General features: G+C 45.3%; 1 protein-coding gene across 6 annotated transcripts in view; it reads left to right on the forward strand.

The window, feature by feature from the left end:
- Positions 1-1431: 1431 nt before the first annotated feature.
- Positions 1432-12735, forward strand: part of ABCG1 (ATP binding cassette subfamily G member 1) — a 65214-nt gene continuing 53910 nt past the window's right edge. For 2 of the 6 annotated variants that reach the window (XM_064152573.1, XM_064152572.1), the window contains exons 1-2: positions 3026-3243; positions 7428-7671. In XM_064152573.1, coding sequence (XP_064008643.1) covers positions 3202-3243; positions 7428-7671 — 286 coding nt within the window. In that variant the 5' untranslated portion in view covers positions 3026-3201. Of the gene's footprint in view, positions 1494-1811; positions 1854-2484; positions 2584-3025; positions 3244-3517; positions 3812-4071; positions 4338-7427; positions 7672-12735 lie in introns of those variants that run through there. The other 4 variants (XM_064152576.1, XM_064152575.1, XM_064152574.1 and 1 more) reach the window with 4 other exon arrangements.

Raw genomic sequence — 12735 nt, forward strand, 5'->3', positions numbered from 1 at the left:
TGCACTTTTGCTCAGGAAAAGCTCTAACAGAAGGTGACAGCAGGAGTGCTTGAGGCTGCAGGTCAAGCCAACATCTGCCTTCGTTTCATGCCTAATGTCTGTGCCTCTGTGCCACTTCATACAGCAAAGGGTAGTTTTCATGCACACTGTTAAAAGCAGCATGGTAAACATGCAATTGAATCATAGAATCATAGAATCAACCGGGTTGGAAGAGACCTCCAAGGTCTTCCAGTCCAACCTATTCCCCACTGTCCAATCAACTAGACCATGGCACTAAGTGCCTCATTCAGGTTTTTTTTTAACACCTCCAGGGATGGCGACTCCATCACCTCCCACACTGCTTCAGCCACAAATCTGAGAGAGAAGCAATCACTTTATTGATCAGAGGCATTTAATGTTGCAGAATTTAGTCAGGCGCTCCTCCTTGCATGCTGCTGGCCTTTGAATGAGGGGCAATAACGCAACCCAGCTGGTGACACAGCTGAGTCCAGGTGGGCTGCATGAACAGTCCTACAGCCAAAGGGCAGTGCACAACTTCCTGCAAAGGTCTAGTTTGTACACTTTAGCCCTTAGTACCATAAGCTGCTTATAGATGGAGCTAAAACTTTTGCTGGTACAGCATATTTCAGCACTGCACATTAAAGTTTCATTAAAGCCTTTATGTTGTTTCCCTTGATTCTTCCTGAGCCTTTATGAAGTTAAAACAGGATAGTAAGTGTTGTGCTGGGTTTCTAACACACATTCACCAGAATTAGAGTATCTCTTGTTCTCTCTCTGCATCCCATTCCATCTTATAGTTAAAATACATGGTGTCTTAAGCAGTGTGTTTTAGCCTATAAATGTCTTAAATGCATACAGAAGTGTTTCATAGCCTCTTCCAGCCCTGTAGAGAGATAATGAAGCCTTTGCAATGTTTCAAAGGGAAAATAAAGCAAGCAACCAATTTCAGGTGCTCTAGACATGTGTTCCATAACAACTTAATTAAAAACCTCTCTGGAAGACTGCATCATAATTTCTCTTTATTTCTAACATTAGGAGATAATTGTATTTCAGATTTCTTCTCAAACATAGTCGAAGCATTCTGTGAGGACTTCCGGATGGGCCCATCCATGTTTGACCTGGTATTCCACAGCAGGTAGGCATTTCTTCCTCGATATTTGAGTTATAAATAAACAATTTTCTGCAATATCTATGGACTGAATTGAAGGTCAAGCTCAGTCCAGCTCACTCCATGTTCTATTCCTTTGCAGTAGGATGAAGTGGGTAGTAAAAGTTCCTATGTATCCAAAGATAGGTCCCTCATGTAAGAGTTTTCTACTGAGAGTTGTTAGCAAACTCAGGAGCAACAACTACATCTGGGAATCCTTGAGCCAAAACCAGCTGTAGGTTGGGAGAGAATCAGGGAGACATCTGAGAGAAACCAGCACTGTGCTTAAGCTCCTCTTTGAGCATCCACCTCCCAGCTACCGCCAAGAGGAAGGGAACTGTAGCAGGTGAGCCCTTGTCTTACCTGGTGTAGATGTTCTGTGCACCAGTTCCTTCTGCACAGCACTATACTACCTGTGGTAAATGCCTCCACAGCTTAGCAGGGATAAAACACTTGCCTGCTTTTAAGGGGCTTTGTGAGGATTACCTCCACATTTTTACAATGCTACAGGACCACCAAATGCTATGCTCCCTCATCAGATCGCTCACAAACTATGAACACGTGATTGCAATGTTTGTTAGATGCTTTGAATCCCTGAATCCTTTGAATCTCTTTGAATCTCAGACACCTGCTATAATTTCCCCCCTCTTCCTGTTTCTTCCAGAGGAATAGGCAGGGAGCAGCCACCAAAGCCAAGAACCAATGGGTATGTAACTTCCAAAACATTTCAGAAGGTCGGTGGGTCTTCCAGTATCCAGCTTCTTAGTGAACTGGTTGGGCAGAGCCTTTTACCACTGGGTAGCATGGCTGATGAAGCTAACTCAAGACCTAGTCATGGACCTGGACTCAAGTCAGCACTGCCAACACAGCCCTGATGGCTTGTGAACATCACCCATTGCACTTCACGGGCAAGCGGTGGCTCACGCCCTGTCTTTGTAGGACCAGGAGGCCAAAACCAAAACAAGTGGTTTTCCCTGGAGCTGTTTTGGGGCCAATTCTGTTTTAGGAAGCTGAGGGGAGACGTCATTGCTTTCTACAACTTCCCAAAAGGACATTCTAGTGAGGTGGGGGTTGGTATCTTCTCTCTAGTATCAGGTGCGATAGGATGAGAAATGGCCTGAAATGATATGAGGGGAGGTTTAGATTGGAGCTTAGGAAAATTTTCTTTACTGAAATAGAGGTCAAGCACTGAAAGTGACTGCCCAGGGAAGGGGTGGAGTTACTGTCCCTGGAGGTGTTCAAGAAACATGAGGTCATGGCACTTTGGGATGTGTTTTAATGGCCATGGCAGGCTTGGGTTGATGGTTGGACTCCATGATCTTAGAGATCTTTTCCAGCATTGATGATTCTACAAAACAAAGATCTTTGATTTGAGGAAAAGATGAATGAAAACAGAAACTCTGTGACAACCCTCCTTTCTCCATTTCTGAAGCAAGGTGAGTTACTCTGATTATTAATCACTGGCTTGTAAGTCCCACGGCCAGAAGCCCCATCTCTTCTTCACGGTGATGGGACGGCAAATGGAGCAATCAGATGATGCCTCGATTCCACATTTTCTAAGGGAATGGCATGGCGTGTCCCCTCCGGGAGCTCATTAGGAAGCTGTGCCGGTTTAGAGTTACGCAGGCAATGCCTGACAGCCCTCCTCTGGGGTGTCTCGGCGAATGGTCTTCGCTCCCTATCCCCTGGAGGAATAGCTGCCGCGTGTTTCGGCAGAGCGAAAGCCACGGCCACCCGCGGGACTCGCTGCTACCTGCAGTAGCCTCTCGCTACCCACCTCTCCTGTCGGCGGACGGGCCGCCTTGTGATCTCTGGGACCCCGACCCCGCCTCGCCGGCTCTCCCCAGCCCCGCGGAGGGGGCCGCGGGGGCGGGCGGGGGCTGTCCCTGTAGCGGCGGGCCGGGGCGGAGGCGGCCCCAGCGCGGCGGGAGGCCGTTCCCTCCCTGCCCGCCTGCTTCCCGCAGCCACTCTGGGCTGAGAGGCGGCACTCGAGGGCTCCGAGCGGCGCCGGCGGAGCGGAGCCGCCGCCAGCAGCCGGGCGGGCAGCGAGGCACATGGCATGTCTGATGGCGGCTTTTTCCTTGGGCACCGCTTTGGTAAGGCTCGCTCTGCCCTTCCTGCCGCCTTCCGCGGGGTGAAGGGGGCTGCGCGGCCAGCGCGGGCGAGGTGCGAGGCTGGGGGGAGGACGGAGCGAGAGCTCCGCAAGGCACTTTCCCGCTCTCCCTGAGCTAGTCGGTGGGGTGGGGTCGCGTCCCGCTGCGAGGTGCCAGATACGGTGTGCGAAGTCCCCCGTTATCGGCGGCAAGGTGCGTGAAGGGACGGCGGCGCATAGCGAGGTTTGACCGCTGGTTACCTCTGGGCTGTAGCTAAAGCAGGGGGATTAGCGGCTGCTCCGAGCATGCTCCCTGCGCCGCTGCGCCCCGTCGTTTTCAAAACAGATTTGCTGAAGGACGGTAACCTTTGCTGAAAACGAGAGCCAGCGGCACACGGGCGGGAGCGGAGCTAGTGGAACGGTTTCAGCGGGGAGGCGGCCAGGGAAGGAGCGGACAGTGCCCGTGGGACTGTCCTGCCGCGGTGAACGGGCGGGCGTTTGCTGCCGGGCCCGGTGGGCACTGGCAAGCAGTCCGTCTCCTTACGGGCGAAATAAAGCTAGGTGAGAAAAAGGTGTGTGAAAGGAACGAATATATAGGTGCCGCCTTTGAGGAGCTGCGCAGAGGGGTTGAAATGGACACCAGTTTGAAATGCGCGGCTGTGCGTACCTAGCGGTGTGTGTCAGTGGAGAGAGGAAGGGTGGCTGGTGCCGGCGGTTGCACGGCGGAGGTAGTGCAGGGGTGTTGGAGCAGCAGTTAAGCAGGGCTTTGGTAAGTCTGTGGCTGCCTTAACCACGGGAGTTGGCCACTTCTTTGCAGGCGAAGGAGCTCCCACGTCTGGGGAGCCGTTTCAGCCGCCTTGGGTTCAGAGGGAATCCTCGCCCGTAGCCGGTGGTCCTGGAGGAGGCAGGCGTGTGACTAGTGGACTCTCACTGCTGAACACAGGCATTGCGGTCTTGTTTAGTGTCTCAAGAGCAAAAGTCTCTGGATGCATACTCCCAGATGGTTAAGTAGGAAGAGAGGAGGACCTTGTCCAAGGGATGTTTCTTTTTGAATTGATCTGAACTGGAGAAGCTCTGCTCAGCTCCTGAATACTCAAGGTGACCTGCTTATTGAATCTTAGTTTTTTTTGGATCTTCCCTCTGATGTCTGGAGATGTTTCTCTGAACCAAACAGCTTATGTTTGCTAAAGTAAACCTTGAAAACATTCAGGAGGGAATATTGTTAACTCAGCTTCTCTTTTTCAGGGAAGAGGGAGGTTCCCCTACGTTAGTTGTTCAGTTCTAAGATATTTCACATTACTTTTATTACATTCAATTTGCATACCATTGCAGTCAACTACTTAAGAAATTGTGAATAAGTGTTACTGGATACCTGACCTCTGAGTAAGTTGAGAGCACAATTAAAATCTCTTTCTTGAGAAAATGTGGTAAGCAGAGCTGATTTTTATATCCAGAACCTGGAGCGTGTTCATAGAATTGTGGAATTGTTTTTGTTGGCAACATTGAATCCAACCATCAACCTAACACCACTGTGGCCGTTAAACCACATCCCAAAGTGTCATGTCCACACATTTCTTGAACATCTCCAGGGACACTACCACCAGCCTGGACAGCTTATTCCAATGCTTTTTCAGTAAAGAAATTTTTCCTAATATCCAATATAAACCTCTCCTTGTACAATTTCAGGCCATTTCTTCTCATCCTGTTGCACCTGATAATAGAGAGAAGAGACCTACTTACGTTTCACTACAGCCTCCTTTCAGGAAGTTGTAATATGCAGTGAGGTCTCCCCTCAGACTGCTCTTCTTCAGACTAAACAATCCCAGTTCACTCAGTTGTTCATCATAAACGTTGTTCTCTATACTCTTCACCAGCTTTGTTGCCCTTCTCTGGATGTGCTCCACCACCAAAATGTTCTTCTTCTAGTGGGGGGCCCAAAACTGAGCACAGTATTGGAGGCGTGGCTTCACCAGTGCCAAAAACAGGGGCGTGATCACTTCCTGCTTGCCACACTATTTCTGAGCCAGGATAGGATGCTGTTGGACCTCTTGCCAGCTTGTGCACACTGCTGGCTCATGTTAACCCAGCTGTCGACCACCACCCAAAGGTCCACCAAGCAACTTTCCAGCCACTCTTCCCCAAGCCTGTAGCATTGTTCATAAGGAATGTGAAGATGCTAGCTATATAGTTATGGGAGACTACTTTGAAATGTTCTTAGTCGATGATTATATAGTACTGGGTTTTAAAAAATGTTTTTCATCAGTATTGATGGCAAGTGACTGATCTGAGCAGCGCTTCTACATCAAGTGACTGATCTGAGCAGCACTTCTACAACATAAATCAAAATTTTAAAAATGGGCTCCTCAATTCAAGAGAGATGTTGAGATACTGGAATGTGTCCAGAGAAGAGTGACAAAGCTGGTGAGAGGCCTGGAACACAAGGCCTATGAGGAGAGGCTGAGGGAGCTGGGGGGTGTTTAGCCTGGAGAAGAGGAGGCTCAGGGGTGACCTCATTGCTGTCTACAACTACCTGAAGGGAGGTTGTAGCCAGCTGGGGGTAGGTCTCTTCTCCCGGGCAACCAGCGACAGAACAAGGGCACACAGTCTGAAGTTGTGCTGGGAGAGGTATTGGCTGGATGTTAGGAAGAAGTTCTTCACAGAGAGAGTGATTTGCCATTGAATGGGCTGCCCAGGGAGGTGGTGGAGGCACCGTCCCTGGGGGTCTTCAAGAAAAGACTGGATGAGGCACTCAGTGACATGGTCTAGTTGACTGGCTAGGGCTGGGTGATAGGTTGGACTCGATGATCTTGAAGGTCTCTTCCAACCTGGTTGATTCTATGATTCTATACCAGTAGGCATGGCAGAGAAGATGAAAATGTCTCTTTGAAAAAGCAGCAGCATGATGTAGAGGTACTGGAGGGTGACTGGGGAGGATATAGTGGTATGACTTACGGCTTTCTATTTGGAGGTGTTTAACACTGGTGCCTTGAAAGGTGGTGCAGCACATACGCTTTCCAGGAGATCCCTTTAGAGACATGTAGATTGTTGGGCACATGTGATGAAAAGCCTAGCACATAAGCCAGTTACAGAAATATCCAGTACAGATCTGCATGAAAAATAGTAACTTTTCTAGTAGAGAACTGTGCATGTGTTGGACCCTGCTTATGGTGTACTCAAAACAACAGATGACAACAAACAGCCTGTGAACTGTTCAAAATTCTGTTTAGCTGAAGAAAATTTGTGGTTGTTTTTTCTTTTTGGCCCTATACACATCCTGTAGATATTGGTGCAAGGTGCCCCTGAAGGTAAAAGGAATGGAAGATATTATTTTAGTTTAATAGGAAATGCCATTGTCATGGTCAGGATAGGAGAGGAAAGAGATTCAGTCCAAAAAATGCCAAGTGGACCTGCACTGAGTAGTTGTAAGAGCTATGACTGTAAGCATAAAGCATTGACCCTACAGTCTCAACAGTGCAAGTACTGGAGCAGGTTTTAATACAGTTTAAGTACCTGACAAGTTTTCCATTAGGGATTGCTGTCAAGCAGAGGAAAGTATGCATGGATTTTGGGTGACAAGCACTGTGCTTTCCAAACAGACCTCTGGGAAAGGAGTGACACAGTTCCAGGTTGCAGAGTCTCCGGAATGATCTGTGTAGGAACAAATAAGGAACAAACCAGTACATTTTACAGTTTGCAGAAATACAACTTGTGCATTTTCACATTTATGGAAGTGTATGCTGATCCAAAGGACTAACGGCTCTTTGGAGTTTTGGAGTGGCTGTCTTTTGAAATGTCTGCACAAATAATTTGCCCCTTCAGCTTTGTCAAGCCCTGGAATCAGAGTAACAAGAACCAAATTCTGGTAGGGACTGACCTTATAAATGTGCAAGAGTTACTCTGTTCTGAAGATGTTAATGTGCTGTGTATGTCCCTTTGAGGCAAAACCGGTGCAGAAGGAACTGCCCTTTGTGTGCTGCAAGTGCAAGAGCTCCTTTGCCTCTTCTGTCAACACACAGGCAGAACAAACAAAAGAGACTTTTATTTTTACCCCCATTCACCTTGCAGGGCCTTACTGTGCTGGATTGTTGTGTTACTTATGTAGTAACTCTTGTCAAACAGAAAGCTTTAAAATGTGTTCCTAAAGAAAAGTCTGTGACCTTTGTCCATTCTCCAACTTTTTCCCTCTAGAACGGCAGCAATTCTGCTTGCACCATGGCCGAGCCAAAGTCAGTGTGTGTCTCAGTGGATGAGGTGGTCTCAAATGGGACAGATAACCAAGACATTCGACTGATGAATGGACACTTAAGGAAAGTGGACAATACTCTGACAGAGGCTCATCGTTTCTCGTACCTGCCTCGCAGACCAGCTGTGAATATTGAGTTTAAAGAACTGTCATACTCTATCCAAGAGGGGCCATGGTGGCGGAAAAAAGGTGAGGAAAACGTAACGCTTTGGCTAACATACAAGTGTTACTGCCCGTGTGGGTGATCGTGATAGTTGGAATGAGTCTTCTGTGGACAGAGAAGCAAAGTGAGCAAAGGGACTGTTTTCAGAGTCTTGATATACCCTCTGGCTTCTTGATATACCCCCTGTCCCTAGCTGGCAACAGGAAACTTTCACAGAGCCTGCTGCACTCTGAGAAACTAGATTCAGTAGTTCATACAACTGCTTATTTTTGCTTCTCAATTCTAAAGCATCTAAAGTAAATATAGTATTGCTGTGCTGCCAAATAGCTGTCCCGTGATCTTGCATGTCTCCAGTTTATTGTTGAGGGTGGGTAGAGCATGCAGTAGTTTGGAGATGGGGGTGGGGAAAAGAGGGTGGTTTTTTTCACTCTTGGGATTGGCTGTTCTGTGAAATGGTTATTTTTTCAGTCATCTTTCAGAACAGCAAGCGTCTCAGAATTTCAGAAGGCATTTGAAAGCAGGATAAAAATTACTCTCTTAATAATGCTGTGTTTGGAAAAAAATGCTGTGAACAATAGGAATTCCAGTCCATCCATGTAAATCTAGCTGTAGAACATCTCTTAGTGGGTCTTTCTGATGGATCTTTCTAAGCTTGGCATTTCTTTTAAATGATGAAATCACAGACTATTGCTAGAACTGAATCCTAAGGTTTGGTCGTGGATGCTCTTTGGCTACCTACTTTGTTAATAGTACACAGCAAAGGGTTGACAAGCTGCAACACAGCTATGTAGTATTGGATGCTTCTGAAGGCAGTGAAGTGCTGCCACTTTCCTCTCACAATCCAGTTTTATTTATAGGTAGCTCTGAGACAAATTTCTGATGCTGATTTACTGATGGGCATATTCAGCTCTCTTCTTTATATCCTCTCAATCTCTTCAAGGACTGAAAGGTGGATGTGAGGTGGCTATGTCCTTTTTTCATCTGAATTTATGCCTTTTATACCTTAATCTGCTTTGTGTAGCCGTGTGTTTCCTAGAGAGGTTTTGGGTTTTGCATATGTGTCTTATCACCTCTGAAAAGAAAACTAAGTTGTCAAGAGAAGTAAGCCCAAGAGAAAACTTTGGAATCTTCAGGAGAATTTTGTGTACTAAATGATGGAATTGTTCTTCCTTGAGGAATTCTGTCTTAGTAAGGAAAATTGGTATGGTTGTGTGCTTTAGTTCTTTTTCAAGAGATAAGCCCCTGCCAGCGACTGCTCACCTGAGCTGTACTTGATACTTGCACTTGCTCCGGATTTTTAAATCCACTGGCTTAAAAGTTCCACTCGAAATTGTTTCACACAGTACATTACTGCTGTCTGGAAATTTTGTCATGTTCACCACACAAAGGCTTTAGTAGTCTAAAAATGTGTGGTATGAAAAACATTGGACCTATGACTTTGGTGTGTGGACAGCCTCTGCATACAATTAATTCATTTGCTGAAGGATTTGCAGACTTGAGGGTTTAATCGGTTTTTTAGCATCAAAACTCTGTGTATGCACACCTGCCTTATTTTAGTTAGTTATTAAAATAGCATGGCCACAGGAGAAGACTTGGCTTGGCAGCAACTTTTGCACATGCAAAATTATTTGTCTTATCAGAACAGACTCAAATGTTGAGGGTGGTGGGGTTTTTTTAACCCAAGAAATGGAATTATGCCAATATGTCTCATGTAAGGTTTAAAAACTTGTTCCTCCTAACTGAATGAATCTCTTTCTCATTGTTCAGAAATGAGAGGGGTTCTATACCAAAACCTTCTATCTACATTTGTTGACATGCCTCAGTGACTTGGCTTGAGTGAAGTGAAACATCCTGGCAAAATGTCCTGCTACTGTTGAGTTACTTAGCTCTAGGGCGTAGCTATGACTGTGTCACTACACTTAGATTTGATAGAGGTGATTAAACTTCTCTGGCTATCTGTGATCAGTTCATATTCACCCCTCTCCACCTGGTCTTGCACCATATGTCTTTTCTTGGACCACTAAGGAGACAGCCTCTGAATGGTTGTGTGGTATGCTGTCTGCCAGCAGGTCTTGGCACTCTTCTGCTAGCCAGGCATCTAAAACAGACCCGTGAGGTGTACAGTCCTTGCCAAGGTGACCATGTGCCAAAGTGTACTCTCGCTGCAAGTAAGGTAAACCACATAATGTACTGTCTTAAGAGGACATGGCCAGATGAAGCCAAGTTGTTATCCTTCTCACCATCAGTGAGAGCACAGCTGAAATACTGTAACCAGTTTTGGTCTCTCCAGATCAACAGAGGTATTTGTAGGCTGTAAAGGGTTTGTCAGAGGAGTAAAAAGTTGGTGAGTCTGAGAAAAGCTGGGCTTGTTCAGCCTGGTGAAGGGGAAACTGGGGAGTGATGTTATTCTGGTGTACAGCTACCTAGAAAGCATCTGTCAGTAGTGTCAGATGATATAAGAGCCAGTGACCACATAGTGCAGTTTGTGTGGCCTTTGGTTGACATTAGGAAGTATCTACTCACCAGGGGGTTGGTGTAGCACTGGAAGAGATCCCTGAGAGATGGTGCACTTTCTGCATTCCAGGGGAGCTTAGAAGGTTTGTCTGATCAGAGCCAGCTACAGCTGACCAGATCTAGTGTTGGTGATTGTCTTGCTTTGAGTAGAAGGCTGGACCAGGCAATCTGCATAGGTCCCTTCCTTCTATGTTACAGTGAGTTGCTAGACATTACAGAAACCTAGAAAAAAAATTCTTCCCATCCACATTCCCTACTCTAGGGACTGACCCAATGCACTTGTTTTAATATAAAAGATTTCCATTAGAGAAGTAAAAACCTGAATTGCCTAAATAGTCACAGATGAAGATCCAACTGTCATATTTCTTGAATTAGTTTAGTGGTTCTGCAAGGAGAATTTTTTGTGGGCACTTTGGGATATCTCTGTTAAAAACAGAAGGGCTTGTAGTTGCGTGCATGACATGTAAAACTATTCGGAATGGTGCTTATTGGTTTGTCCTCCAATGGGAAACTTGGATTTTTGCAGTGGATTTCAATGTCTTTGCTCAACAGAAGGGCAATGTTGTGCCTCCAGGCACTGGTGGTTGTTGTAGCTCTGTGCTCCTTGTGGGTGCTGTGTGCTAAGAGGATCTCTCATTGCTGTGATACAAAATTCAAAAATCATAGAATGGTTTGGGTTGGAAGGGACCTCTAAAGGTCACCTAGTCCAACTCCCACTGCAGTCAGCAGGGGCATCCTCAGACAGATCAGGCTGTCCAGAGCCCTGTTGAGCCTCACCTTGAATATCTGCAGAGATGGGGCCTCAATCACCTCCCTGGGCAACCTGTTCCAGTGCTTCACCAGCCTTATAGCACAGAACTTGTTTCTAACATCTGATCTAAATGTTCTCTAGTTTGAAACCATTGCCCCTCATCCCATTACTGCAGGCCTTTGTAAATAGTCTCTCTCCAGCCTTTTTGTAGGTCTTCTTCAGGTACTGTAAGGTTGCAGTTAGGTCTCCCTGGAGTCTCATCTTCTCCAGGCTGAGCAACCCCAGCTCCCTCAGCCTGTCTTTGTAACAGAGGTACTCCAACTGCCTGACCGTTAGATTCACCTTTTTATCAAAAGAGAAGCAGAAAATACACTCCTGGAAGTCCAAAGTCCTGCTGTAGGAAGTGCAAATGATTTTTTAAACCCAGTAAACTTATATGCACAAGTTAAAAAAAAAAAAGAAGAAAATGTCTCTAAATGTGTCTCAGTTCCCATTGTTCTTGGGTGATGGTCATGGCAATAAGAGATAAGGGATGCTGCTATGAAAATGGGTCTTTGAAATTAATGGTGTTTCTGTTCTCAAATGGAGCTTGGGAAAAATGTTACCATTTCTACATCATTCTCTGTAATGAATTAGTGAAAACCTTTCATGAGTGTTGGATCACAAAGGGAGAAGTACAGCTTCTTAGCAAAGACAGTTTGTGCCAACATGTTGGAGAAGAATTCAGCTAAAGAGCAGCAACAAATAAATGTTCTTTCAGTAAAAATAATATTACAAAGTAATATTAAGGTTAGGCTCTAAATTAACAAAAGGAGGAAGAATTAGTAATGCTCCCATTGTGCTCTGTAGTTAGCTCTATTGTTCAGACAAAGAAACTCATGCAATGTAACATCATTTACTTTGAATAAAAGGACAAAGAAATGTGAACTTGCATTGCTCATCAACAAAAAAGAAGGCAAATAAGCCACAGAAGACTTAAAATGAGAATTTTTCATTGATTTGTGCCCCAGCTTTACAATGCTAATTTATCTATTAAATCTAATTTTCTCTCTAAAAACAAGGCAGGACATTTTCATTCTCAGATTTATATGACAAATGCCACTCTTCTTAATGAAGTTTTATCAAATTCATAGCAAAAATTGGTATGACTCTGGACCTGACTCATTCAGGGTGTAACTACTCCTGAAGTCAGTGGTGTTTACACAGAAGGAATCTGGCAGATGAGTTCCTGGCGAAAGCAGCTGTATCTGACCCATTCTGTTCATGGGGTTGTTACCAATATGGAAATTTGGAAAAGGTTGTAGAGGTACAAGTTTCAAAAGGTCTCAGATTTATTAATTTATTTACTTAAGAAAGCTGCAGAATCCCTTCAGTAGAGACACTGCTGTAAGGTTGCAATGAACTGGTAAATTCAGGAAAAGGAAACTTCTACACACAAAGAAATAATAGGGTCGCTTAGTCCAAGACCACCTTCTTCTTTCTTTTAGGATGAGGGAGCCAATTGGCTTGATGGGGAAAAAAAAAAGAGTTTTGATGTTAGATACAGTGTGGACTCCTTAAATGTGGAAAAGCAAGATCTGCAGAGCTTCAGAACAGACTGGGGCCAAAGTTTCACTGTCTTGTCATCAAGCTGTTTATCTGTGGGTTGAGAAAGAGATCTGAAAGTGGATCTTTTCTTGGTATCTGAACTTGTGGTTTAAACTGCATTTTGAAGTAGTAACCACAGAAACATATATTCACTTTATCAGTTGTAGAAAAGTTACAGACATGTAAGGTTTAATACCAGGACTGCCTAAAAATTCTTTGGAAGAGGATTTTTGAGAAG

Source organism: Pogoniulus pusillus, chromosome 12 (assembly GCF_015220805.1).
Source record: "Pogoniulus pusillus isolate bPogPus1 chromosome 12, bPogPus1.pri, whole genome shotgun sequence".
Lineage (NCBI taxonomy): Eukaryota > Metazoa > Chordata > Aves > Piciformes > Lybiidae > Pogoniulus > Pogoniulus pusillus.